This window comes from Medicago truncatula, chromosome 7 (genome assembly GCF_003473485.1).
Source record: "Medicago truncatula cultivar Jemalong A17 chromosome 7, MtrunA17r5.0-ANR, whole genome shotgun sequence".
NCBI lineage: Eukaryota > Viridiplantae > Streptophyta > Magnoliopsida > Fabales > Fabaceae > Medicago > Medicago truncatula.
The window spans coordinates 4,777,058-4,803,456 of NC_053048.1; the positions used below are offsets into that span (position 1 = coordinate 4,777,058).

Below are 26,399 nucleotides of genomic sequence, written 5' to 3' on the forward strand. Positions count from 1 at the left end.
CTTCCATGTTCTTCTTCTTCTTCTTCTTCTCTTCTATGTCTACAATAAACATGTGTGAGTAGACTTCTTTGTTTTGGGATTGTTGGATGAGACTAATGACCTAATCCCTATCAAACCAAGCATCGAACCCTAATTTTATGTAAATCTATTTTCTAATATATTTCACCGTTTTTATAATGAATTAACAAGTATCAAATTCAAAAAGCGACAACGGAGGGTTAGTACTTGATAATTTATAATCACAAATATCAAGCGAAGTATCTAAAGATGAAGTTTTTATATTGAAACAAGTGAAATTAGACAAGGATTGCAAAACATGAGAATAGTCTAGCAAACCTTGAGACAATAAAGTTTCGTTCTTCATGGATTTCAATAGCAATCAACCATGAGAATAGACGTGGTTGCAAGAGAAACACACTCATTGAAATTGAAAGGAGATGTAATAGGCCATAGAGAAACTTGTCTTTAAAAAATAGGTCCAACATAAAGTTCTAGGTTTAGGGTTTGGTTTGTGAAGGATTTGTCACCATGACGAACCAATAATCCCAAGGCGCTTTTTATTATTATTTTTAAACTGTTAAAAATCCCAACTTTTCAACTGAAACTTTCTTCTAATCATTCATAAAAGTTAATTGAATTTCAACAACTCCCTATTGAAACAATACTCTTTTATTACTACTTCGGAAAATCGTGCACTTGCGGATTTACCCCATCATTGGCTATTTGTAAGTTGGTTGCACTTTTGCTAAAACAAATATTCAAGTGTGATGTTGGACACCATGTTCCAACATCCTGGCATGGTTCAGTGTGTCCTGCACTTATGCCACGTGATGACAGTCAGTCATTCACTATTTTTAGTGTCATTTTCATGATATTTTGAGTTCACAAGCAAGTTTAAACAGCAAAGAAAACAAGAAAAATAGAAGATTTTGAGGAAAGCAAATTTGTGTCACGATTGTTGAAAATGTGTCACGATTTGGAGCATAGGATGAGTTCATTCGACATTGGTTAAAACATGTCACGATGGATATTTCGTGACACAATTTTAGGAACATGTGGCAAGAGAAAATATGATAAAAAAGAGAAAAAGAGGAGGTGTCAAGAAGTAATGGAATTAAGAATTCCTATTAATTAATGGGCTATGTTGATCCAAGAGGAGAAAAACGTGATTAATTGGAAAGGCAACTAGGTTAGATGAACCTATATAAAGAAGCAACAAGGGAGCTGCAAATTATTCACGCTGGTGACATCACGGTTACGGCAAGAATCACGTTTGGCACTTGTTGGAGAAGAAAAACGGGAACAAGCATATCACTGCAGGAAGCAACAACGGGAATTGAAAGAAAATTGAGGAGCACCGTCGGCAACGACTGAACTTTATCGGTTTAATTTCTTCTTTATGTTGTTTTTTTATTTGATTATGTCTAGTTAATTTTCTAGAGGTTAGGTCTGAGATGATTCTTTGTAAACCTAATTGAACCATGTTGCTGATATTAGGTTAACGTGCTTAAACCTTCAAAGATTATTAGACCAACTAAGGAATTAGGGGCTGTAGTTTGAGAAGAGGGTTCTAGGTCAAGGGATTGATTAGAATTATTTTGTTAACTATCGTGGAACTAGAAAATCATTCATAAGAATAGGTGCAGTATACCAATTAGGGGAACATAGATGATTCGGAAGACCTGATCTCATCTCTCTTCATATTTTCTAACCAAATCTATATTTTTTAAATCAATCTTTATTTTATGTTATTTAATTTTATGCAATCAAATAAAATCTAAACAAAATAATTTATACATCCTAAATATTTACTTTATTGCTAAATTGAGATTAACACAGTCCTCGTGGGAACGATATTTTTACTACTTCGATAGTATTTAGTACACTTGCTAAAAAAATCTATCAAGTTTTTGGCGCCGCTGCCGGGAACTGTTGAGTCATTTCAATTTGGCAATTTTGTTTTTATTTAGGATTTCTGTCATTTATATTTTTGTGTATATATTTTTTTTTTTTTAAAAAAATAAATATATGATATATGCTCTTCTTTTTCTTCTCATTGTACTGTGCTACTAAAAAGTTTATCCAAGTTTTGCAGCTATGATAGACAGGTTATACCTCCATGACACAGAAGAGATTGATATGTTGAAGTATGAAAAATATATGCTATCTTTGAAGATAGGATATTTGGACAATAAAATCTCAAGATTAAATGAGAAATGTGGTCGTTATGAGGGAGATCAACCAAGTAGTAATTGTGAAGAGAAGAAAGAGGTGATCAACATCGATTACAATACTCAACTTCAAAATATTTTAGATGATTTCTTGGTGTCAAATCAAGTTTTATTTGAGAAGTTTGATGTTCAGTGTTGTAATCTTGTTGAGAAAGCACATGAGTCTCAGAGGAAGTTGGTTCAGATGGAGACTGAGTGTCACAAGGTTGTGGTAGAAGAAAATTCCAAGGTGAGGAGTGTTGATATTGGTCCGAAATCAGAACCAACGGAGATTAAAGAAATAACTCGTGTGCAAATGGATGCACGTCCTTCTCTAGGGTGGGAGAGCTTAAATTCCAAAAGATCAACAATGAGTGCATTTTAGTAACAAATGTTTGTTCAAGTGGTATTCCAAAAGTTCAAAAGGAGAAGTGACTTGTGTTTCAAAGGCGAAGTGTACGGCAGAGAAAGATAGGTAGTCACAACTCCCAGATATCATAACTGTCAGGTTCATAGCCAAACTTTATTTTTCCAATTTTACTTATAAAGAGTGTTCCATGCATTTACATTTCTAGAACTTGCAATTTTTCTTTGTTGTCGATTGATCTTTGTCATATACACACTGAGGCAAAAGTGCTTGGTCCTGTGAGCCTTTTGAAGCCTACCCTGATTGTTTTGAAATTTTATTCTTTCTTTAGCCAAATTGAGCCGGTGGGTTTAGATCTTTTTGTTCGGTGACAAACTACATTACAAGCTTAGAGACTTTTATGATTTATCCCTTTTTGTTTTTCTGAGTTAGGCATTGTAGAATGTTGCTAAATATTAAGTTTGGGGTTGCTATTGGAATTTGCAACCAATTAAGTTTGGGGTGGGGATACTAGAGAACAAGAAAAAAGAAAAAAAAAATAAGAACATTCTCATGAAAACAATATGCCAAATGGTGTATTAAAAAAAAAGAGAATAGAATGAAAAAAGGACAAGACATTGAAAAACCGAGTAACTTCAAACTCGATTGTCCCGGTTGTTATAAATAATCTCTAGTACCCTTGCAAGAATTGTTGTTCCAAAAGGTGAATGAATGATGGATTGAATTTTGTGCTTAACTTCCATAGGAATGCCTAACTCAAATTTTGTGTAGCCTATTTATCCAAATATATCTCACCTTCACCTAAGCCCCGTTATAACCCTTTAAGACCTCAAAGTGTGCATTGACATTGATTTTGATTGACGTTTAGAAACTTTTCAAGCTTATGGTAATATGTAGATTGCATGTCGACTGTGTGTGAACCCTTTCATATGTTTGCGTGGAGTTGTGAATTGGTGGTTGCTAACAAGTCAAACTAGCTCATCTTTAGCTAGTAAGGTGTTGAACTTTTGGTTACTATCGCTTGATCAGGTAATTGTTATTTTACTGTCGATTGTCAATATTGCAAGTAGATTCCTTGAGGACAAGGAATGGTTCAAGTTTGGGGTTGTGATGACAGTCAGTCATTCACTATTTTTAGTGTCATTTTCATGATATTTTGAGTTCACAAGCAAGTTTAAACAGCAAAGAAAACAAGAAAAATAGAAGATTTTGAGGAAAGCAAATTCGTGTCACGATTGTTGAAAATGTGTCATGATTTGGAGCATAGGATGAGTTCATTCGACATTGGTTAAAACGTGTCACGATGGATATTTCGTGACACAATTTTAGGAACATGTGGCAAGAGAAAATATGATCAAAAAGAGAAAAAGAGGAGGTGTCAAGAAGTAATGGAATTAAGAATTCCTATTAATTAATGGGCTATGTTGATCCAAGAGGAGAAAAACGTGATTAATTGGAAAGGCAACTAGGTTAGATGAACCTATATAAAGAAGCAACAAGGGAGCTGCAAATTATTCACGCTGGTGACATCACGGTTACGGCAAGAATCACGTTTGGCACTTGTTGGAGAAGAAAAACGGTGTTATCGCGATTTTCGGGTGTCAAGTCATTAATTAGGCTTGAACCTTTCAATCTTTGATATTCTCTATTTTTTTTTTGGGAAGGGCAAAATTGAGAAAACCCTTAGAGTTTCTAAGTTCGGGGGTCGTTTTCACTACGGGAAGGTGTTAGGCACCCGCGGTGACTATAGTACTCTATAGGAGCCGTTTTCTTAGTTTATGTCTACGCTTTATTTTTAATGCTATTTATGAAAAAGGAAATTTATTTATGTTAAGAATGGGGGAAGAAGATGATTGAGATTTTATTTTACTTGGCTTGGAGGAGTTTTAACTCATTGCCTACGTACCCTTTTAAGGGATCAAAACCAAACGTAGTTCGTTCTCGAAAATTGTTTTTGTTTTTGTTGGTTGATTTTAAGTTTGAAAAAGGAATTTTGAAGAATGGAGATGAGAGGCCTCAAGGCATAAGAGAAGGAAATGGTGAATGTTGGTTTAATTGTTTATTAAAAAAGTCTAAGTAGGGATTAGGATTCATTTGGATTTGTTTAAGAAAATAAAGGAAAAAAAATCAATGGAGTTTTGACCCCAAGGTTTGTTTGGAAAAATTTGAGTGATGGAATTGGTTTATTATTTTTTGGAAAATTGGCATTTGTCTAAAGATCGCGTTTCCTAAGCATACATCTAAACGGTAATCATGCAACGTGTGTGCGTGTCGGTGCTTGTGTCGGTGTACATCCCTTATAGTGTCCGTAGTCCTTTACATTGAGTCCTAAATACATGCTATGGTCTTGCAAGGAATTTAAAAAAAGAACTAATCTATCTAAAATTATTACAAACCCAATTGATATAGAAATGAATAGAAAAATGATGCCTAAACTATGGGATGAATGAAATGTGAGATGAAATGGTTAGTATCATGAGTCATAAAAATAGTAGAAAGGTAAACAAAATTGAATAGAATAGCAAGAGAGAAAAAAAGTAATGAAATGAAATAAAGTGGCAAAATATACCTAAAATTGGTTATGACACTTAAACAATGCACATGACCTATAATCCCCTCATTATAGCAATGTTAAAGGGATTTGATTTTGAGCTATAATGTGGGAACAAGTAGGACACATTCGAGCCAAGAATCATGACACATTTTCAAAGATATTTTGCACTTTATTTCTTGATCAAAACACACATTACTTACAAAACAAGAAAGAAATGAAAATCCATATCCACAATCAGCAAAACATACATGTGATCAGCAACATATTCACCATAAAATTACACACCAATCATCCACATCACATGCCAACATTTTATGAGAAAATATACCACAAAAATACACAAACTTAGATCAAACACACAATTAATCAAGAAGAAATAACACACACATTTTTATCATTTTTTAAACCACTGGAAAATATCACAAAAGTGTTAAAATGTATTAAGAAACATATAACAATCTTTTAGGAATTTTTAGAGAAAAAATTGAGCAAACTGGGGGTTCAATCAGCAAGAAAACATGGTGTAAGCAGCACAAAAAAGCAAAAAAACGTACAGAAAATAGGCCCAACCCAAAACCAAAGGATCCGGATTCACAAGGAGCGTTGGATTGATCCAGGGAAGGAAACCCTAGATCCAACGGCCAGGAACGAAGGGTCTTGGACCGGTCCGGTTCACTGGCTTATATAAGCATATGAGCACCGGTTTTTTCATTCTTCTCTTGCCTTTCTCTCTCTTCTCTCATCCTAGTGAGAGAAGCTCTCACTTCTCTCTTCTCCTCCCTCGCCGGATTCTGGAAAATGAAGATGAACTTCATCTTCTCCGGTGAAACTTGTTCCTCCGGCGTGGTGGCCGGCCGCCCCAAGGGTGGCGGCGCCGCCGCCGGAAGTTGAACAACTTTCTCCGTTTTCAAAATTTTTTACACTTTTGGAAATCCTTTTTCGTTCTAAACACGAATCCGGTACCGGTTTTTTCATGCAAGGTTTGAATCGTTGTAGATCTACACTTTTGTTCACGGTTTTGAAAAAGATTTTTCTTGATTCTTTTTAGTGTTTTGTTGAATGAAAGCTTTGGAACTTTGCAGATCTATAACTGATTCGTGTTTGTTGATATTTTTTGAGAAAGAAAGTGGAGTTTTACGTGTTTACCTGCGGTTTCAATTGGAGATTTTGAGCGAAGATCTTCGGAAACACTTGAACTTGATTCTGTTTGTTGATTCGGTTGCTGGACCGGAAATAAACCGGTGATTTCACTGGTTCTGCTTCTTCATCTTCTTCGCCGGTTTAAACCTTGCTTCTTTCTCTCTTCTTCTTCCTCTTCAACGCCTCTGTGATCGGTGTTGGAGTTCTTCGCCTCTAGGGAAGAATTCTCACCTTGAATTGCAGAGGGATCAACTCAGTGATGAAGATTCGCCATTGAATCTCTGAGAGTTTGATGAAAAATCAATGAATTTGTGTATGAATTTTTGGTTCTGGAAATTTAGGGTTTTAGGATCGTTCTTGTGTTCTTCGTGAATTTCTGAGTTTTGATCTAACTGACAAGAGAGAGAAAAACTGATTCTGTTTTTTGGTGATGTGGCGTGGAATGAATGGATCTGTGTGGCACTGTGCACTATTTATAATCTGACAAGTGTGCTTGAGACCCAATGAAATGGTGACACCTGGACTTGTATGAAAATGGCTCGGCCTTGGACTGGAATTTTGACTTAGGGACCTTTCTGCAAAAAAGAAAAATTGAAGGACTAAACTGCAATAATAAAAAATGGACTGAAATGAAATTTTTAAATGTTTTGGACTAAAATGCAATTTTAGAAACTGTCTCAGGGGCTAAAATGCAATAAAAAATAAAATTGGACTAAAATTGGTAAACTGGACAAAACGTAAAGTGAAACCAAAAATAAAATCAACAAAAGGACTAAAACGAACCAATTACTGACATGAGGTATTTTAAAATACCTCCCTGCCGAAATTTTGACAGGAAAAGACCAAAATGCCCCTAGGGACTAAACTGACTCAAACTGACTCAGATGCAATTTTTGAAATGATTTTTAAACAAAGACTCAACAATGATTCGTACAGACAGGTTGAAAAGACTCAGGGACTAAAATGGGTTCCACTGCAGGAAATGACCAAAATACCCTTTTGTATGATTTTTGAAATAAAATGCAAGAAAAAGTAATGCGACATTTCAGAGAGTTCTTTAAATGACTTGTAATGCCAGAAAAGACAGAGGCAGTAGAATACGTTTAAAAAGAGAGTAAAGATTCAGAGTAAAATAACAGAGAATTGACAAATATCAGTGTTAAAAAAGAAATTTGAACGAGTATTTTTAGGTCCAAAATCAGGGTATAACAAACGGGAACAAGCATATCACTACAGGAAGCAACAACGGGAATTGAAAGAAAATTGAGGAGCACCGTCGGCAACGACTGAACTTTATCGGTTTAATTTCTTCTTTATGTTGTTTTTTTATTTGATTATGTCTAGCAAATTTTCTAGATTAGGTCTGAGATGATTCTTTGTAAACCTAATTGAACCATGTTGCTGTGAAACTCTATTTATTGTGAATTACAATCTAGTTTTCATTCAATTCAATTGTTCTTAATGCTTTTTATATTCTGATCAAATATAAACATGATTTAGTGAGAATGAATGACTACTGACCATTGCTTTCTACTTAGACAAAATTGAATTGTTCTAATAAACAGGGTTAGTCTAGGAATGGATAATCGTTTGTTAGTGATATTAGGTTAACGTGCTTAAACCTTCAAAGATTATTAGACCACCTAAGGAATTAGGGGCTGTAGTTTGAGAAGAGGGTCCTAAGTCAAGGGATTGATTAGGATTATTTTGTTAACTATCGTGGAACTAGAAAATCATTCATAAGAATAGGTGCAGTATATCAATTAGGGAAACATAGATGATTCGAAAGACCTGATCTCATCCCTCTTCATATTTTCTAACCAAATCTATATTTTTTAAATCAATCTTTATTTTATGTTATTTAATTTTATGCAATCAAATAAAATCTAAACAAAATAATTTATACATCCTAAATATTTACTTTATTGCTAAACTGAGATTAACACAGTCCTCGTGGGAACAATATTTTTACTACTTCGATAGTATTTAGTACACTTGCTAAAAAAATCTATCACCACGTTTTAAGCACACATTATCTATTTAAGGAATCCACGCCTTATTTCTTGTTGTGCAAGTTGCGTGCTTAGTAGACAGAATCAAATGGTTTATTAGTTCCTAAAGTTGTGACAACAATTTAGGAAGCTTTGGATATGTTTGGTATGTTCCGTAAGATGTTCCTACATTTTAGAACTTTCCATATTTGCTGCTGATTCTTGTGAAACGGATCACCGTTGGTTTGTGGATTGTTCTGAAGCCCAACAAGAAGTTATATCCTATATTGCTTCAATATATAAACGAGACTACAAGACCTAATTCAACCATTCAAATCGTCATTGAAGTTTAGATCTTTAGGGTTTTGAGTCTGTTTCATTGTGAGTCTTTCGTGTATCACCTTGATGCATGTTAAGGATTGAGTTTATTGAGTTGTAAGTGTTCGCTACTCCGAAACTGTGTAGCAATGAGCTAGGTATATTGTGTACTACACCAAAGCTGTAAAGCACGATGCTATGTAGTTTGTTTCAAGGTAACTTCATCTGTTTGTTTGAGTTTGTAATCTGAAAGTCAAATGTGTTTTGATTGATTGTGGGAAATGAGATGGGATCTCAGATCTAGGAGTTCTTAGGTTGAAGTAAATACGGGTAGGATTTCCTTCCTGGCTTGATAGCCCCTAGAGTAGGTGCTGTTGCATCGAATTGGGTTAACAAACTCATTGTGCCGTTTTACTTTCTTGTATTTTATTTTGCTTTATTATGATTATGTCTGTTAGCTTAATGTTCTAAAAATCTTATTCAACGTCTGTAATTTGTGTGTGGTGTTGGAACATCACATAGAACATCTTAAGACTAACGTGCCAGAATTTCAATTGGTATCAGAGTTGGCAACCTGCTTGTTTTAGGGTGAGATCCATGACATAAAAAAAATTCCTGACACTCCTAAATCACAGCCTAACTAGACTCCAAGCAAAGATAACAAGGTAGCTCCAAACTAGTCCTCAAGTACTCAAGCAAAAAGAACTCAATCTTATACGCCGTCTACACCATCCAGACAAACGGGTACGCGGTCAACCAAACGACTATTAGGGGTGAGATAATATTCCACATAATACAATATAATCAAAGAAAAGCATTCAAGGATTTCAATCATCATATATAGATATACATGCTCAATATCCTATAATACTGACATCATGTGAATATTATCATACTCAACCATAGCATATAAAAGCATACTCATTTCTCAAGTCAAGTAAATACTCTCTTATTCAAGTCTTCCAACAATGAATTATCACATCAAAAATATTATCTCAAGTGTGCAATCATAACCAAGCAACATGTAGCACATAACTTCACGTAGTCATAACAATTCATCAAATCACATAATCATGTATGTCACGTTTCACATAACTCAAGTGCATGTAATACTCTAGACACGAGTCTACATGCATGTGGTACCGGTTGGATGTCGGATGTAATTTTACCGATTAGTCCCTCTACATATTCTCCACATATAGGACTTATGAATGCATGGATGTCAAGTATTGACTCGATAATGCACAACATCAATTTACTCTACATTTTCACCACATTGCATTATCAAACAATACATCCACACATCAACAATTATCAAACAATTGGTCATCTCTACATATTCATCATCAAATATTTATCTCTACATATTCATCATTAACAATCGTCAAACAATTATCACCACACGGAATAACATCGTCTCATAAAGCACAATTAACATAATAGACGAACAATCAACCACAACATGATAACCAACATATTTTACACTCATCCATCATTGATTCATTCTTATTTCATCATATGATCTTGAATATAAAACCATTTGCGAGTTATCCAATACTACATCCTCATTTTGCCAAAGTTCGTTTATTTTCACAATAATTGTTTATTTTCAAATATAACAACGAAAGTGAGCTATCTTGCTCTTACATATCAAGAAATTATTCCTATGTATCCTTTAACACTACAATAGTTCAATCATAGCATCTTCATTTCACAAATACGTTTATTGCTCAAAATTCACAAAGTTCTTCCCATTTTCATCATATTCCAAAATCAATTCTTCTTAAAAGCAAAGCTATGTTAAACCAATCATATAAACTCAATTACACTTTAATTAATTAGGTTTAGGTGTTTGGGACCCTTTAGTATGCTTAAAAACTCGTTAAAAGTTTAAAATTGGACTTTACGTGCACAAGACAGTAAGTGTTGTCACGTCATTAGGGTGCACGGTCGTGTAACTCCATCAGCGAACCATACACCCGGTCCGTGCCTTCAGGCGCATAGTTCGTGTCATTCTGACAACACATGATTTTTTTTAAAGGAGAGAAAAACACAAGAAGGGAGTTGAATTGTATTAGTTTTTTCTTCTTTTAAAACTAAGTCCAGAGTCCAGAATCTGATCGAGTTCAGAGTCTGGAACAATGTTCAAAGTCTAATGCAGCAGATATAAAAGAGATAGAGATAGAAGAAAGATACACAAACAACTATACTGGTTCCTTCCACAACCCGAAAGTAGTTAAGTCCCCCTTGCATTGCTTCAATATTTTATTCCTTCTGCACATTTATGTCTTCAAATTTCCATATCAATTAACTTCAGGTTCTTCACTTTAGCTTCTGATGATCCTTCAGACTTTGGGTGAACTTCAGACTCTGATAGTCAGCTTCTGGATGGTCTGCAAATTCTGATTACTTGAGACTCTGACTTGTAACTAAGCTTCCCTTGAAAATTCTTTTGCTCTCTTTTGTTCTTTCAGAACCAATACTTTGCTTTAAGACATATAAATTTTTAGTCTATGGTCATGCACACTTAAACAAATATTAGCATATTCGATTGAACTTTTAATACTTTGTTATCATTAAAACTTAAGATGCATTGTCTATACTATATATAAAGAAAACTACCTCTTTCAACACTTTTGGGCTGAATTTTTCCTTTCGAAAAATACCCTAAATTTTTTGAATATAAATAACACATATAATAAATAGATAAAATTAAATTAAATTTAAATATTAAAAAAATATAACAAACACGATATGAATATATATGTGTTTACTTTTTCATTATATCAATTATACCCTTAAACAATTTTTTATATAATAAAGATTGTTGTTGATGTCATTAAAATAAAGAATTTAAATTATATTTTTTTGTTATATTGTTGGTATCATTGAAATCGATAATCATGGTTAGTTTAATTTATTATAACTAAAAACAACAAACATTTACATTTTTAATTTTAATGAAAATCAAAATTTCTTAAAAAAAGAATACCGTTCATAATTTTCAAACGTTAAGGCAATAAAAAGAGCGGAAAGACGGACATGAATACCCGTCTTTTCAGTAGTATATATAATTTTTCACTAGTATATATAATATAAAAGTTAATGCAATAAAAAGAGCGGAAAGACGGACATGAGTGTCCGCCTTTTCACTAGTATATATAATATAAAAGAAATCAAAATTTAGAAAGAATGAAATAAATAATTTTTCAAACTTCCCCCCTTTTCTCACATTATTCCATTCTCTACCTTATTTACCATCACCCAACCAAAACGACGCCGTTTTGGCGTATTTTTCCAACATTATTACACCAACTTAAATTTCCAGAATTAAATTTTACTACTATATTAAGAGGGTACAAATCTCAAAATCGCATCGAGTCCATAATCATAATCTTCCTTCAAAATTCAACTTCATTCTCTAATTCTTCTTTGTTTCGAATCGTTTCTTCAAATTCGAAGGCTTTTCTAGGGTTTAACCAAAAACCTAATTCAAACCCTAAATTTCCCAATTTCTTCACTCGATCTTGCACCCACTCTCACCATCTTCGAAATTCCGAATCAATTCTCAATCGCCCTATACCCTTAGATCTAATCAGTCACTGGTAAGCTTCTATTTCCCCCTTTTTCTTTTCAATTTCAAAATTTCAGTCTTTATTCAAAATTTTGATTTTTTTTTTTTAATCAAATTGGGTTTTTTTATGATTGATATACTAGTTATAAACGTGAAAGTTGTGAACTTTGCATAATTGCATTGTGTTTAGGATATGGGTCATCTGAATTTCGGTTTTCTTTAGATTTTTTTCTCGGAAGTGCCATTCGTCAGTTAGGGTTTTTCTTGATTGTGATCTCTGTATTGAGTTCGTGATATGGGTAATCCAAATTTCGTTTTTTTTTTCTTTTTCAGAAGTGACATTGGTGAGGTTTAGTTATTGATGGGTTTTGGGAACGAAGAATAATAGTGATTTAAGGAATGATTTGTTGGTTTTATTTTCTTCTTCTTATTTATGATCTCTGCATTGAGCTTGTGATATGTTTAATCTAAATTTAGCTTTTTATATTATTGAGATTTTTTTCACAAGTGACATTGGTGAGGTGTAGTTTTTTATGGGTTTTGGGAATGAAGAATATTAGTGATTTAGGGAATGGTTTGTTGGGTTTTCAATGTCTCCAATTTTGAATGTTTCTTCCAAATTTTGGGTTTTTTCTTAATCGATACACTGGTGGAAAACATGATATTTATTGATTTCTGCATTGAGTTCGTGTTATGTATAATCTGAAGTTTTTTTTGTTTTGGTTTTTGGAATTTTTCTCAGAACGGGCATTGGTGAGGTTTAGTTGTTGATGAGCTTTGTGAATGTAGAATAATAGTGATTTAGGAAATGATTTGTTGGGTTTTTAAGTAATATGAAGTGCTGAATATGAGCAATGGCAACGGGAAGACTGGAAAACAGATTGAACAACAGCCTAACACTACATGTAGGAGGAAGAGAGTGGGTGGTGGTGATGAATTTGCTCAATCTATTGCGAAGGTTGCAGTAGCGCAAGTATGCGAGAGTAAGGGTTTTCAAGGATTTCAGCAGTCGGCGCTTGAGGCAATGTCTGATGTTACTGCTCGGTATATTATGAACATTGGGAAGTCTGCAAATTGTTATGCTAATCTTGCTGGTAGAAATGAATGCAATGTTTTTGATGTCATTCAAGGGTTAGAAGATATGGGGTCAATGCAGGGGTTTACCGGCGCCTCGGATATTGATCACTGGCTGGAAGATTCGGGTGTTGTTAGGGAAATTGTTCAGTTTGTTAATGAGGTTGAACCGGTTATGTTTGCACACCCGATTCCTCCGTTTCCGGTTGTGAAAGAACGTGTGCTGCCTCCCAGTTTTTTGCAAAGAGGAAAAGAGCCTCCTGATGAGCATATTCCGGCGTGGTTGCCTGCATTCCCAGATCCAGAAACTTATTTGCAGTCTACTACGGTGAATGGAAGAGGGACAGAGCCTCGTACCACCACATTTGAGCATGAAAGAGAAAATGGCAAGGGGGATCGGCCTCTTTTGAATTCACAGCAGCAGATGGTCTCAACTATGTTTGAGAACTCCACCATGGTTGACCCTGCAGTTGCTAAGGCAAAGATAGTAGGAGCAGAAAGTAACCCTTTCCTTGCTGCACCTTTGAAAATCGAGGATAAGGAAGTTTCTTCTGTTGCCCCTCCAGCTAAATTCTTTAATAATGTTTCTTCTGATACTCCAGTTGGAGAAAATTTAATTCAAAATGAACCTGGTTCAGTATTAGAGACCTTTGCTCCAGCAATTGAAGCAATTAACAGTGCATCCTGTGATTCCAAGGAAGATCAGACAAAATTTCCTGTGAAAGAGAAACCTACTGTGCGTTTTAAGGTTGGGACCAAAAATAAATTCTTAGGAAGGTCAATTGGTTTGATTCCACAAAACGAGGAGCATAAAAAGACTTTGCCGTGGTTTGCGATGGAGGATGAGAAGGATGACAGGAAAAGAAGGGCCGAGAAAATTTTGAGGGAATCTTTGGAAAACCCAGACCAGCTTGTTCAGTTGTAAAATAGATTGCTTTATTAGATTCTGTATACTTACTTGATCATGAGATATCGGGATAACTACTTCTGGGATATTGAAATCTAGCTAACTTTCTGCTTAGACATTTTCCTAGTTTAGCAATCTTTCAGGTATGTGCATGTCAATTGTTTGGTAGATCAATTAATGATTCTTTTCATTGAAATTTGTTGGCACCCTACTCTGTATGATCTTATTGAATTTAGCATATAAAAAATCAATTTCTGAACTGTAGCAAAGTTGAGAGTGTTACATTAGAGGCATTGCTGTTCAAATTGCATGCCATGTCTTAGGAGTTAGGATTGCATGATCCAGTGAGTTATGGTCCTTAAACTGTGGTGGATTGCCACTGGGGTCAGGTTTTTGCCATGGAAGGATGGGATATGATGATCCTCAATGTCCTGCTCTGAAGCCAGTTTCTGGGTCGGATCGATTGAATTTATCTTATCCTATATCAGTTTCTTGGCATAGTCTGCACAGCTGCAACGTCCCTCTCTTCTCTACTACCTTGATCTAGCCGCCCTCCTCTCTCGTCTGCAATTTCCCCCTCTGAGGAAAGGAGCGGTGATGCAGGTGTTTGAAGAGAGATGATGGGTTTTGGTTTTGAAAAATGAGAAAAAGCTGTGTATGTATGTGCTCGTCGGTTGTCCATTTTAATAATGTGGCAGATGAGTGTGATGGATGGTGAGAAATGTGTGTGGCCAAGCGTGTAATTTTTAATCCAATTAATCTCCGCTTTAGCTTATGCATCTCAGTTTTTGATAGCTATAAATATAAATATTAATACTGATGTCTTCAACTATTTCAAGCTCTGTTGTCAAAGTGGAAACGCGGCGCGACGCGGCCACCCCAAAAATTGACGGGGCGCGACGCTGGCGCTATTTCATGACGCAGACACTAATATATTTAATACTAAAATACTATAATGTTGAAAAAGAAATACTAAAACAACTTAAATATTACTCAATTCATGATTTGAAATAAAACATGTCTTAGGCAAAACATAAGAACATACTTGCAAGAAATACTAATAAAATTCAAGGTAGCAAACACTTTAAGCCTCTAAAGCTTAAAGTAACAAAAGTACTAAACATGAAATAAAACTTCGAATTCAATAATCATGAAAATCTTCATCATAACTTCCACTTCCACCATCATTCATGTGCTCTGCCTCATCCTCTCTTCATTTTCTTCCTCTTCATCCTCTTTTTCTTCATCCCCCCAATCAGTAACAAACTCAGAATCATATTCGTCAACTACTACCACTTTCTTTCCTTTTCCTTTAGAAACTTTTTCCCCTTGCTTTCCCCTTGCCCCTTGATTTCCCTTTCCCTTAGATTTTGATGGGGGCGGAGCTGCAGGAGCTGTAGCAGCTGAGATATGGAATGATGGATGAGGTGAAAGATCTGAGCAGCTGAGAGATGAAGAGATGAGGCGAAATGTTGTTTTGCTCTGTACGAATGAATGAAGAGAAGAAGCGGCTGTGTTCTCTGTAGTCTACGATGGAATGGATGAAAGAAAATAGGGCTTTGAAAATGACAAAATTAACCCTTCTAACGTTACTTAAGTGAGGGATAATTCCATAATTTCGTTTCGAACCGGAAAAGCGGGTGATTTGACCCGCTACCACTCCATGTAAAGCGGCCGCGAAACCCGGTTTTGTTCCGCTTTTGCCTAACGCGCGACTCGGTCGCGTTCTGACGGCTAGGCTGTTTTCAGCCGCGATCGCGCCGCATTTGAACGCTATTGACAACAGAGATTTCAAGCATCCATATCAATATCTTGTGAGGATTTTTATTTTCCATGTATGGCTGGGATGTTCCGTTTAGGCATCTTGTCCTCACCCTTTCGCTTTTGCTTTTGCTGTTGCAATTTGTTCTTTTCCAGTAGTCCTGTGATAGAGACTTGGGCATTATGGGTCATCCAAGTTTCACATTGATTAATTTGGGATGCTCAGCAGTGTATTTAAGTGGTTTAGTTCTTCCCCCTTGAAAGCTGGCATTTAAGGGAGGGTGCCCCAAGTGATTAGTTACCTATCATATTGATAAATCATTTGCATTCGTCTAGTGAGTTCCATTATGTGTATTTGATTGTCCATTTTAATTCTGTCCAAATGTGTCTGATGAATGTTGAGAATTGTGTGTAATCATAGTTCATACTGTTTAATCTGAAAAATTGCTGCTACAACTATGCATCTCGGATCTTGATTGCTATTGATGTTGATATTTATGCCATCAGCCAAGTTAAAAATCCATATCAATGTCTTGCACAGGATTTTTTCCATGTATGACTAAAGTTCCGTATGTGCCCCTAGCCTTTGCCCTTTTGCTTTTGCAATTTGTTGTTTTCAATTAGTATTGATATAAACCATTTGCATTCATTCAATAAGTTTTGCAATGCATTCTCATGCTTCAAGGAAGTTGTTTATTAAAGTAGTCTCTATTTTAATTACTAATTGACATGAAATATATATTGAACATGAAATCCTCTGATCTATGCATTTAAGCACTGCTTGATGACACTCTAAATTGGGGCACCGTTGAGATGCACGGCTAAGATGTGCATCCAACCACCACTCCAGTTTGTAGCTTCCCGAATTCACTGTGAAATATGCATTGGTACATGTAATAGGCCATCTCATCTCGGTTCCTAACAAGATCGTTTACACATTGAATTTTGAGATATTTTGTTTCACTATGGCTAACCCTCCTCTGTTTCTCTCATTATCATGTTGTGTCAAAGTCAATTGTCTCTCTGAGGATTTAATCTGTTTGTGTGATATTGAACTTTTTCGACATTGAGGAATGAAGGTTAGAAACAAACATTTCCCCTTTTTCCTACCTACCTGCAAAACATTATAAATGATGAAATAAGATGGTAACCAAAATGGAATGTTGAGTTTGCTGATTGCCGTAACAAGGCAAACATATGACTATCTGTTTCAACGATCTACAAAATGGACATAACATTGATGCCTCATATAATTTTTTTTAATGATATTTGTAAACAAATACTACCAAATGTTTTTTCAGAATGAGAATGAGTTGATTTAATTGAAAATCCAAACTGGAGATGCTGAATTGACTTAATGGTTACATAATAATAACATAACTCGAGTTTCATTAAGATGTCTATTTCAAACAAAAGTACTTAAAACTCTCAACTTACGAATGGCATCAACAAAAGTCAAAGTACATGTTTGAACATTTCAGTTCACATGTAGTGATGATAACAAAAGTTATTACAACCAAAAGTTGACAGAAGTGTATTTTCAAGGGACATATACTTCAAATGGCACAAAAATAGCATTTTTACTAACTGAGTACATTCAAACCCATGTTCGGTGAATTAAGTTTTTTCCATGAGATAATAGTACTCAATTGGGTGAAAAGTTGTAAACAACAACCTACAGGTGCTCACAACAACATTGATGTTTTGACATCTTAGACTTTCCTACAGTGTAAATTTTATTAAACTTACTGTTAAAAAACTTCAGCAAAATTATTTAATCCTAACCCACTTCAGCAAAATGTAAAAAGAATAATTTCATAAAAAATAAGAATAATTATCCCAAAAAAACAAACCAACCTAATTGGTCATGTAAATATGTAAAAGTTATTGCAATATTTCATTAACTATGTGAAAGTCAATACTGTATACATTTGTCTGTATTTCTGCATGTATTGATGAACATATACTATAATAAATACATGAAGAAAAACAAAAAAACTGAAACTCTGAACTAAGAAGATTGTTACACCTTTCATACTATATGTATAGCTAGATTAGAAATAATGTGAAATATTGAAAACTGATTATTTTTTCACCCTCATAAGCTAAAGTTCCTATTAATAAGGAGACAGAATTTTCCTGCAATGACAACCAAAATTGTTTACTAGTTCATCACTCACAACTTCAGTTATCAAATCTTTAAAGATCAACCGCTCAATATCCAACACCATATTCGGTATCTCGCTGCAACAGTTAGTCCAAATTGTGTTGTGATCCTTCAAATCTCTCCACAAAAGACTTAACAAATTGTCATCCTCATGAACAAAGTTTAGATTCCTATTTTGAGGTTGTAAATCATCTATCGCTGTACATAACTCTTCAAAAAGCTTTTTCCCTTTTAGCTTTTGACCCTCTAACTCTTCCAATATCAGTTTTTTAACTAGAATGTCATTAACAACATCGAATATGAGCTTTCTTTGCATTTTCTCAGGACCAATAGCCCTAGAAATTTGCTTCGCATCATCTTCGATATTGAAATGTGACTTATTTGTCTTCATTTGTTCGAGTGAACAGAATAACTTTGGGTTAATGATATGACCTGGTGAATGAAGTATCTGGTTCGAATTTCGATCACTGACTAAACCTGATGATATGAGTATTTCTGATATATACTTATGATCAGGATTCTTGATGTTATTGACATTGATGAATTTTTCATCAGTCCAATCAAATTCTTGCAGAATTTTAGCAACTGAGTTTTCCTCACTATCATCATCAGTGCTAAGAGCTTCACCTATAGCAGAAAATTTAAAGAAAATCATAATGTTACTCGAAATCCTTTTGACAATGATTTTTGCAAAGACGTGAAATTTATATTGGCTTTAATGAGTCCTTTGATCAATGCATTCAGCTCATGGTTATCATGAAATCAAGATTAATATCGCGATTTGGAATAACCATTTTCTGAATCGTGAAAAAATTACGATAAATTACTAATGAAAATGTCATTTTAAAGTAAAAACAAGTGACATACAGGATTACAAGTTGATAGTATATCATATATACGAACCTTCAAATGGTTCGAGATTCTAGTCATTAATGGAATGACAAAGGAAAAGTGTCTGAAACTACAAAGTTTCTATGTTATTGAATGCAGAAAGAAAAGAAACCTGCTATTATAAGCCAAAATATCCGCCATGAAATGTCAAGGCCACTATTTGATAACAATGAAAATTTGACAAAAATTTGTATGCTACACTCCGTTAAGGTAGTGATTCATTAGAATGAACGAAGATCCTTCATAGTTAATCAGAATTTATCGTAATGAATCCAAATTCAAGAAGAGATTCATGTACCAAATTGATACAACAAACTAAGGATTCATATTGATTGTGTTTAATTTTGTACCGAATTGAGATACGACTCACATGCATCGTAAAATATTGATAACTATGAATGAGATTGTCCACAATTCAATTGAAGTTGCTTACCTAAATTTTTTGAAACGTTCGATTTCGTTTTCACTGGAGATGGTGGATCTTCCTTATAGAATGCAGCATCAAGAACAGATACAGGACTTGGCTGCTCAGTAGTCACAATTATAGCAGCCTTATAGCTTTCCATCCTCAACTCTTCAAATGTATTCTGACCAACAAAAAAAAGAATGTTTAACAGTTGGTTTTGATGCAAAATCTAACTAACAATGCAAGGAAACAATACTTACATTTTGATTGATGTTCGCTGATTGATCGAGGTGAATTACTTCTATGTCACTTTGAGTGGCCAAGCTTCTGTTGCTGCCAAAATCTGAAGAAATGACATTAACATGATGCTTAAATTTCCTCCAATGAGAATTCATCTCACAATAATATTCATCTCTATCCTGTGAAATAGAGGAACTTTGTTTTGATGTTGAACTTGAAGAAGTAGACAACTCCACAAGTTGGCTATTATGTTTTCTTCTGTTAACCGTGGAATCCGATGACGGACTAGTCGGCGCAGAACGCCTCTCAACTCCAAACTTCTTCTCTAGTCTTCTACTAGCTATGGTGTTTTGTCCATTCGTCTCATGAGGAGATTTTGATGATTGCATCGATTTTGAAGTTTTGAAGTAATTATTCTTATCTGCTGAAGGAACTTGTTGAGCAAAAGGTTTTGTGGTAATTTTTGTTGTTGAACCAATACCTTTAGCTTTTTGCTTGCAAATCAAACTTCCATTTGTTGGAGAACATTTTATGAGACGAGATTTATCAGGAATTGGCAGTTCTGTAGAAGGAGGATTATTGGCTTTTCTAGTCACTTTTGTTGGTTTCGTGATGACAATTGGTAATTTACTACCTTCGATTGAATTCGACTGCTCAACCGTGACAAAATCCGAGGGAAAGTCTTTTTGTTGTACTCTCGGACTTTGAACTTTAGAATTTTCACTTAAACTAGCATTATTACTTCCAGTGTCAGATGATGAATCTGTAAATCTCTGCATTGCTTCAAGAATCTGTTTAAGTGCTCTAAGATCCTTTCCGGACTTTTTGAACTCGAGTTCCCCCAACCTTTTCTCAATTTCGCCATATACAGAAAGAGAAGGTTTTGATGCTTTTACATTAGAATCACTTACCTTTGAAGAATCTTGTAACAAATAATTTTGGTCTGCATCAGATTGCTTCCAAGGAGTCGTCGGTTCTAACATAAATCGCGAAGTTGGTTTCACATTTATGGTTGAATTATTGCCCCTTCTATTCCTTGGGGACACCGAACTTTGGTGTTTCTTGTATTCGTCACCTGTGATAGTTCTTTCTATGATCTCGTTTTTATCGGTGGAACAGACAGAAGTCCGACCAGTTTGCGTCGAGTCCGGGAGAGCTTCTAGTCCCATCAACTTAACCACAACACTGGACGATCTTTTCGATGTTTCTGGTTCTTGAATTTTATCAAGCATTGCGCTCGAGTTCCTCTCATATCCTCTTTGCGAGCCATTAGACACGTTGCGAGCCTTGTTTCCTTCGTCAATCCCTCGAATGGATCCTTGCTTGCTGTCCAAGGAAAGCCTAGGAAGCTCCTTATACCTTGTAGTAGATTTCAATGCATCATAAGAGAGTCGCGGAGAGTCCCAATGTGCTTTTTTTGACCTCGAAAGAGTATGTAATGGTTCCTTCGAAACTATAACAGGCCTTGGAGAGTCTATGTGTTGGTTCAATGAATAACCATGACCCTTTATTTCTTGTTTGGTTAATGTTTTCACATATAACTCTTTAGCTTCTCTATGCATTGAATCTTTGACAATATCAAAGAAATCAACTGATACTTTTGAATGTGGATTTCTTGAAATTTGAATTTGTTTGGTTGACAATGATTCTGTCTTAATTATTCCGTTAAATTCATAGGATGTCATGCTAGATGAACAAGATGATGAAGAGACAGAAGTTACTGATGATTCTGTGGAGAATTGTTGCTTCTCTTTTGCAATCTTTTGATTCTTTTCCTGCATTCATAATCATATGTTATTAATGGTTTTTGCCAACATTTTTCAAATAGTAAAACTATAGTTATCTTTACCTTTGGTTTCTGCTTTGTACTATCAAGCTCTTTGTTGCCATTATTGGTTACACCTGAAAGAGGAAGAAATTTTTTAGTCATAAATTATATTTGTACAACAAGAACAACAGAGAGAATACATTAAAAATTATCACAAAATAGTTGCACAAATATCATTGTTCTATACATAAGAATTATTTAATTTCCCTCGGATAACCGTATTATGCACATGCCTAGTTATCAGGAAAATTTATACTAAAAAATTAGATGAGGGAAATAAAATAATTTTTCATGTGTTATTCTCTAACTTTTAAATAATGCATGTGGTCATACCAAAAATATAAAAGTTATTTTGACAACGAAAAGTTGTCAACCACGGTCTAAAACTACTATTCGTGTTGTTCAAATATCATCCCTCTACAAAAAAAAATCTGAATTATTTTTTTCTTTCCTAACTCTTAAATGAGAGAACATTATGTATTTGAACGTGTAATAGAAATCATTATATAAATTTATATGAATCATATCTTGAGAATCAGTTGAGTTGACTTCTAAAACCAAATAAGTCAACTTTGTATCTTGGAACTAGTTGCATGGATTATAGAAACTACTCAGGAAACTTCCTATAGAACTTTTGTAAGCCATATTGATCACAATATTTATTTTTTTGTATAAACAATTATTTCATCGTGCAAAGACTAATCTCGCGAATTGGTATGACTCTAATGGTCAGGTGAAATTTGAACCATGTCACTTGAGGATACGAAATTAAGCTTTTATCATTGAGTTGACACCTCTTAAAAAACAAAAAGTAAAACCTCTTCAGAACCAAAAACAAAAGTCTATAGGAAAAAAATTACAGAAATGATAAATAAACACATAAATCCATACACAAATACGACAGCAGTGGCAATTTCGTAATTCTAATTAAAGTATAAGGACAAAATTGGGTTTTCAACAGAAAATGAAGTGGCAATTTTGTCATTTTCCCTTTCCTTTCTCACTCCATGTCCGTTTCCCTCTTCTCTCACTCTTCTTTCTCTCTCGTCCTTTGACTTTGGTGGTGACAGCAGAAGTGGTTGGATTTGTAGGAGGTGGAGACATATTTGAATTGATCGGATCTGAAGAGGAAAGCAGAAAATGTTCCGGTGTTTGTCAGTCGGTGATCGGAATCTGAGAGTTGCAGGTCGTTTGCAGAAGCGGAAAGAAGGACAAACTTGTTGGTGGTGGTCAGATCTAAGCTGATCGGAGAAGAATGAGAAAGCAGTGGTAGGTGAGAGCTTAGACGGCGGTGGTTGTAGAGAGACAGCGGTGAGAGAGACAGTGGGTGCCGGGAGGTGGTGAGAGAATGTCACGTAAGTGTGAAAGAAAAAGAAAAGAAAAAAAAAAAAAAAAAGAAGAAGAAGGAACACTGATGTATAAATACCGTATAAATATACGGTGAACAGTGTTTGGTGTCAAATTTGTGTTTGTATTTTGATGTTCAGTTATCATTGCTGAAAAATTATGGTTGCTCACTTTATATCAATTGACTAGTTTTCAGCTCAAATTTTGAAATATTAATTTTTATAATAAATTATGTCTGCGTTGATTTTTTCTTTATCAAAATATAAAATTAAGAAGCTCTTGTATAATTGTATTACATCAACTGTGAGTGACAGGACCAGTACTTAAGAGTAGAAGAGCACAATGATTTTTTTTTTTTTTGTTTTTAATAAAAAAAGGTAATTATTGGTGGTGTATATCCAAAATTTCTAACGTACGTGCTTTGTCTCAAAATATGAGAAATAACCTAAGAAATTTCTCCATCATATGAGAACCTTTTGATCAAGCCAGCCAAAAATATACGACAAATATTTAAAGAAATTGTGTCCTTTACATCTAGCCTTTTTCCTTTTAATACCGTTGTCAAACAAATTTCATAATTAGTCATGCTTATGTTAAAATCTACATAGAAGGAAAGGAAAAAACTTAAAAGTATAAAAATTCACAATGTTACCAATAATACTATAACAATCATTTTCAAAATGTACAAAAAATCAGAGAAATAAAAACAAGATCGAGTATGACTCATGATTACTAATTATTGTAATTTGAAGGGGAGTATTGAAATATAAGTTATACACTATAAACCCTCAATATGATTGAAAGACGACTGAGGTCGTTCAAGGTCGACCCAAGAGTAAAACTATTAAAACAATTCTTTTAGACCTCAAAAAATATTAAAAGAAAAATTACTGCTTTATATTCTACTATTATTAACAAGAATTACTTGTTAAAAAGTTTCATATTCTACTAAAATTGATAAAACATTATATAAAATTAATATTTTCTCAGCAAAATATTGAATTGGTTGATTCTCTTATGAAAATCATTAGCTTAATTATTTTGTGTAAATCGGATATTCTCTATGCGCAACTGCAGACACTAATCTCTCAAACATTGTGAGACTTAAATGGACGGTAAGTTCTTCCTAAGAGTTTTAACACTGCTGTCATTAGCTTAATTTATGATTTTGTATCTAAAACTTATGAAAAATTAAATTAAAATTAAAATAAAGTAATTTTACTAAAGTACTAATACGAGCTTTAAAGAGTCTCATATAAAAATTCGCCTTAAACATGGACATGTGTTGGACCGATCCAACAAACGTAAACACAATTGTCCGAACTTTGTTTCCTTCAAAAAAAAAAAATGTCCGAACATTGTGTATTGTGTATTTCGCTGATTGCATTTTCAATCGGGTTGATATTCTAACAATATAATATAATATACCAAAAAAAAAAAGATATGAATAATTGAATACCTAAAGAAGATGCATTCTGAATGTATTTAGTAGTGCGTTGTCCTGTGATGAAACGGTGGCGATCAAAGAGCTGAAAAAATCCAGTGATGCAACCAATTTGCTTCTGCAATTCTTTCTTTTCATCTTTCATAGATTTCAAGCCTTTTTTTGACATTTTTATTTCCCTTCAAACTTCAACTCTGTTTTGTCTACAGTTTCAAACAATCATGCCCCTAATGAATGTAAAAGAAAAAATCTTTGAAATTTTTAATTCAATTGATATATAGCAACAATTTCATGGTTTTAAATTGTAGTCGCGGCTACAGTCACACTAAATATCTTTATATTTAAGAAAAATGCGCCGATGCATTTGAAATTGCAATTGTGATGCCGATGCGATGACCTTAAAATCTTCTTGATTATTTCGACCATAGTAGTAAATTGACTATAATTTGAATATGTTTGCTGGATAATGCTTGATCATGCAAAAAAAAATTCATTGTGTATCCGTGTGAACGGAAAAGAATCATAGTTTTGAATTGTGGTATGCAACTACAATTTCGGTTATATCTAACACATTTACTGTAATATAAAAGTTTGCATTGTAATCGCGATTTAAAACTATGAAGATAATGTCTTCGGATTGATGGATAGAATGAAAGACAAAAGAAAGAGAATGGATAAAAGTGAAGAGAATACCTGAAGAGATTCATTTGAGAGAACCAAGAAGAAATGTTTTTGGTTTCTTTCTCTGTGTTTGGATACAAAACAGAAGAATACTTTTATTTTTACTGTTTTTTTGTTTATCTCAAGAAGATGCAGCTGCTACATAAGCCAGAAGACAGAGTGTGTTTGTGTTGTGTTGTGTTAGGAAGGAATTGTGGTGTACTATTAAATATATTATGATTGTTGAAAAATAGCTTGCTTAGAATATACGAAGTGGTGACTACTTTTTGATTACATTACGTAAGAGAGAGATAAAGATGTTTGGAGTTTGGGATGTGTCAAAATATGGGATATGGATTTGATGGGCTGAGAAATCACTGACCGTTGAATCAAGATTAGACTGCTAATATTTTAAGTTTGGTATTTTAGTTTTCATTCTAAATCAAAATATTTATTGAAATTTAGACCGTTTAATTTCAACCCAACATCCAGCGACGTACTGCATTCTATGTAAATCAGGTAATCAAACTCGTGGAATATGAATCATTAAATCAAAATCAGACGATACATGTTACACAATTTTTTAGATGATTTTATTTCTACAAAATGTAGTATGTTAATTTGTCACTAAAATGAATTTCTTCAATGAATACATCAAAATTATTAGATGAAAATTAGTCAACTCGTATTTTAAATTCAATAAATTAAATCTATAAAACAAAATTTGTAATCTAAGCCGTCTGATCTTCATGCAATAGATAAAAAATATGGTTGATGATTTTCAATGAATAGATGCATATGAGAGAAGAGAGATATAGGAAGGGTTAAAAGAATCAAATTCCTTAATAAAGAAACAAGAGAAAGAAGGTTAAGTGAAAGTTGTGTATGTGAATGTGTGGGTCATATATGGTCATTTCCTTCCTACCACTTCCATGTGAACGTGGGGTGGGTCCTGTTGCTTCAACCTCTCTTCTTTAGCATGTGGATTTTGTCAGAGGGAAAAAACTTAAACAGGTGGAGAAGTGGATTTGTATACTCATTACCCAATAGAAAAGAAAATTGAATAAGAAAATTACCCAAGTGGATATAGATAGAGAGATATTCGGTTTAAAGCTGCAGGATCAAATGCACATGATCAAATATTCTCATACATATCTCACTTTCTCAGAATTGCACTTTGATGGGTTCTCACTTTTCCTCCCATACTTGGGTACTTTTGATATATAGATCTAAATTGTGAGATTTGCAACCACTATTGTGGGTGCATTATAAGGATTATTCATGCATGGTTTCTATTACATGAGAGAGTCTTTTGACTTAAATATTATAGTGAACATTTTATTATTTTATGTGGAATTTCTAACATTATATTAGTACGTTATTTAAGAGTTGAAGTTTACAATGAGTTTCACTTTATCGGCATTGATTTGATGATAGTTATTTATTTTCCGTTGGTTTCACTCATTTATCAGTATTCAGTGGAGTGCTTTAATCCAGCTTATAACTATCATTTTACCAAT

General features: G+C 34.1%; 2 protein-coding genes across 5 annotated transcripts; one reads left to right on the plus strand and one right to left on the minus strand.

Moving 5' to 3' along the window:
* Positions 1–11,917: 11,917 nt before the first annotated feature.
* On the plus strand, positions 11,918–14,404 carry LOC25497546 (transcription initiation factor TFIID subunit 8). The gene is made up of 2 exons (XM_013592153.3): positions 11,918–12,185; positions 12,897–14,404. Exon 2 carries the CDS (start codon positions 13,002–13,004, stop codon positions 14,151–14,153), a length of 1,152 nt encoding a protein of 383 aa, XP_013447607.1. The 5' UTR covers positions 11,918–12,185; positions 12,897–13,001; the 3' UTR covers positions 14,154–14,404.
* Positions 14,405–17,766: 3,362 nt separating this feature from the next.
* On the minus strand, positions 17,767–25,106 carry LOC25497547 (protein LONGIFOLIA 1). Of its 4 annotated transcripts, none has more exons than XM_039827444.1 (6): positions 24,913–25,106; positions 24,235–24,413; positions 21,450–21,502; positions 19,621–21,375; positions 19,388–19,541; positions 17,767–18,690 (listed from the first exon to the last, which is right to left on the minus strand). In XM_039827444.1, the coding sequence occupies exons 2-6, from the start codon at positions 24,386–24,388 to the stop codon at positions 18,014–18,016; spliced, it is 2,793 nt and encodes a 930-aa protein (XP_039683378.1). In that variant the 5' UTR covers positions 24,389–24,413; positions 24,913–25,106; the 3' UTR covers positions 17,767–18,013. The 4 variants fall into 4 exon arrangements, with proteins under 4 accessions (XP_039683378.1, XP_013447608.2, XP_024626267.1 ...); XM_013592154.3 differs by having other exon boundaries at positions 24,235–24,422; XM_024770499.2 differs by having other exon boundaries at positions 24,235–24,446.
* Positions 25,107–26,399: the final 1,293 nt, after the last annotated feature.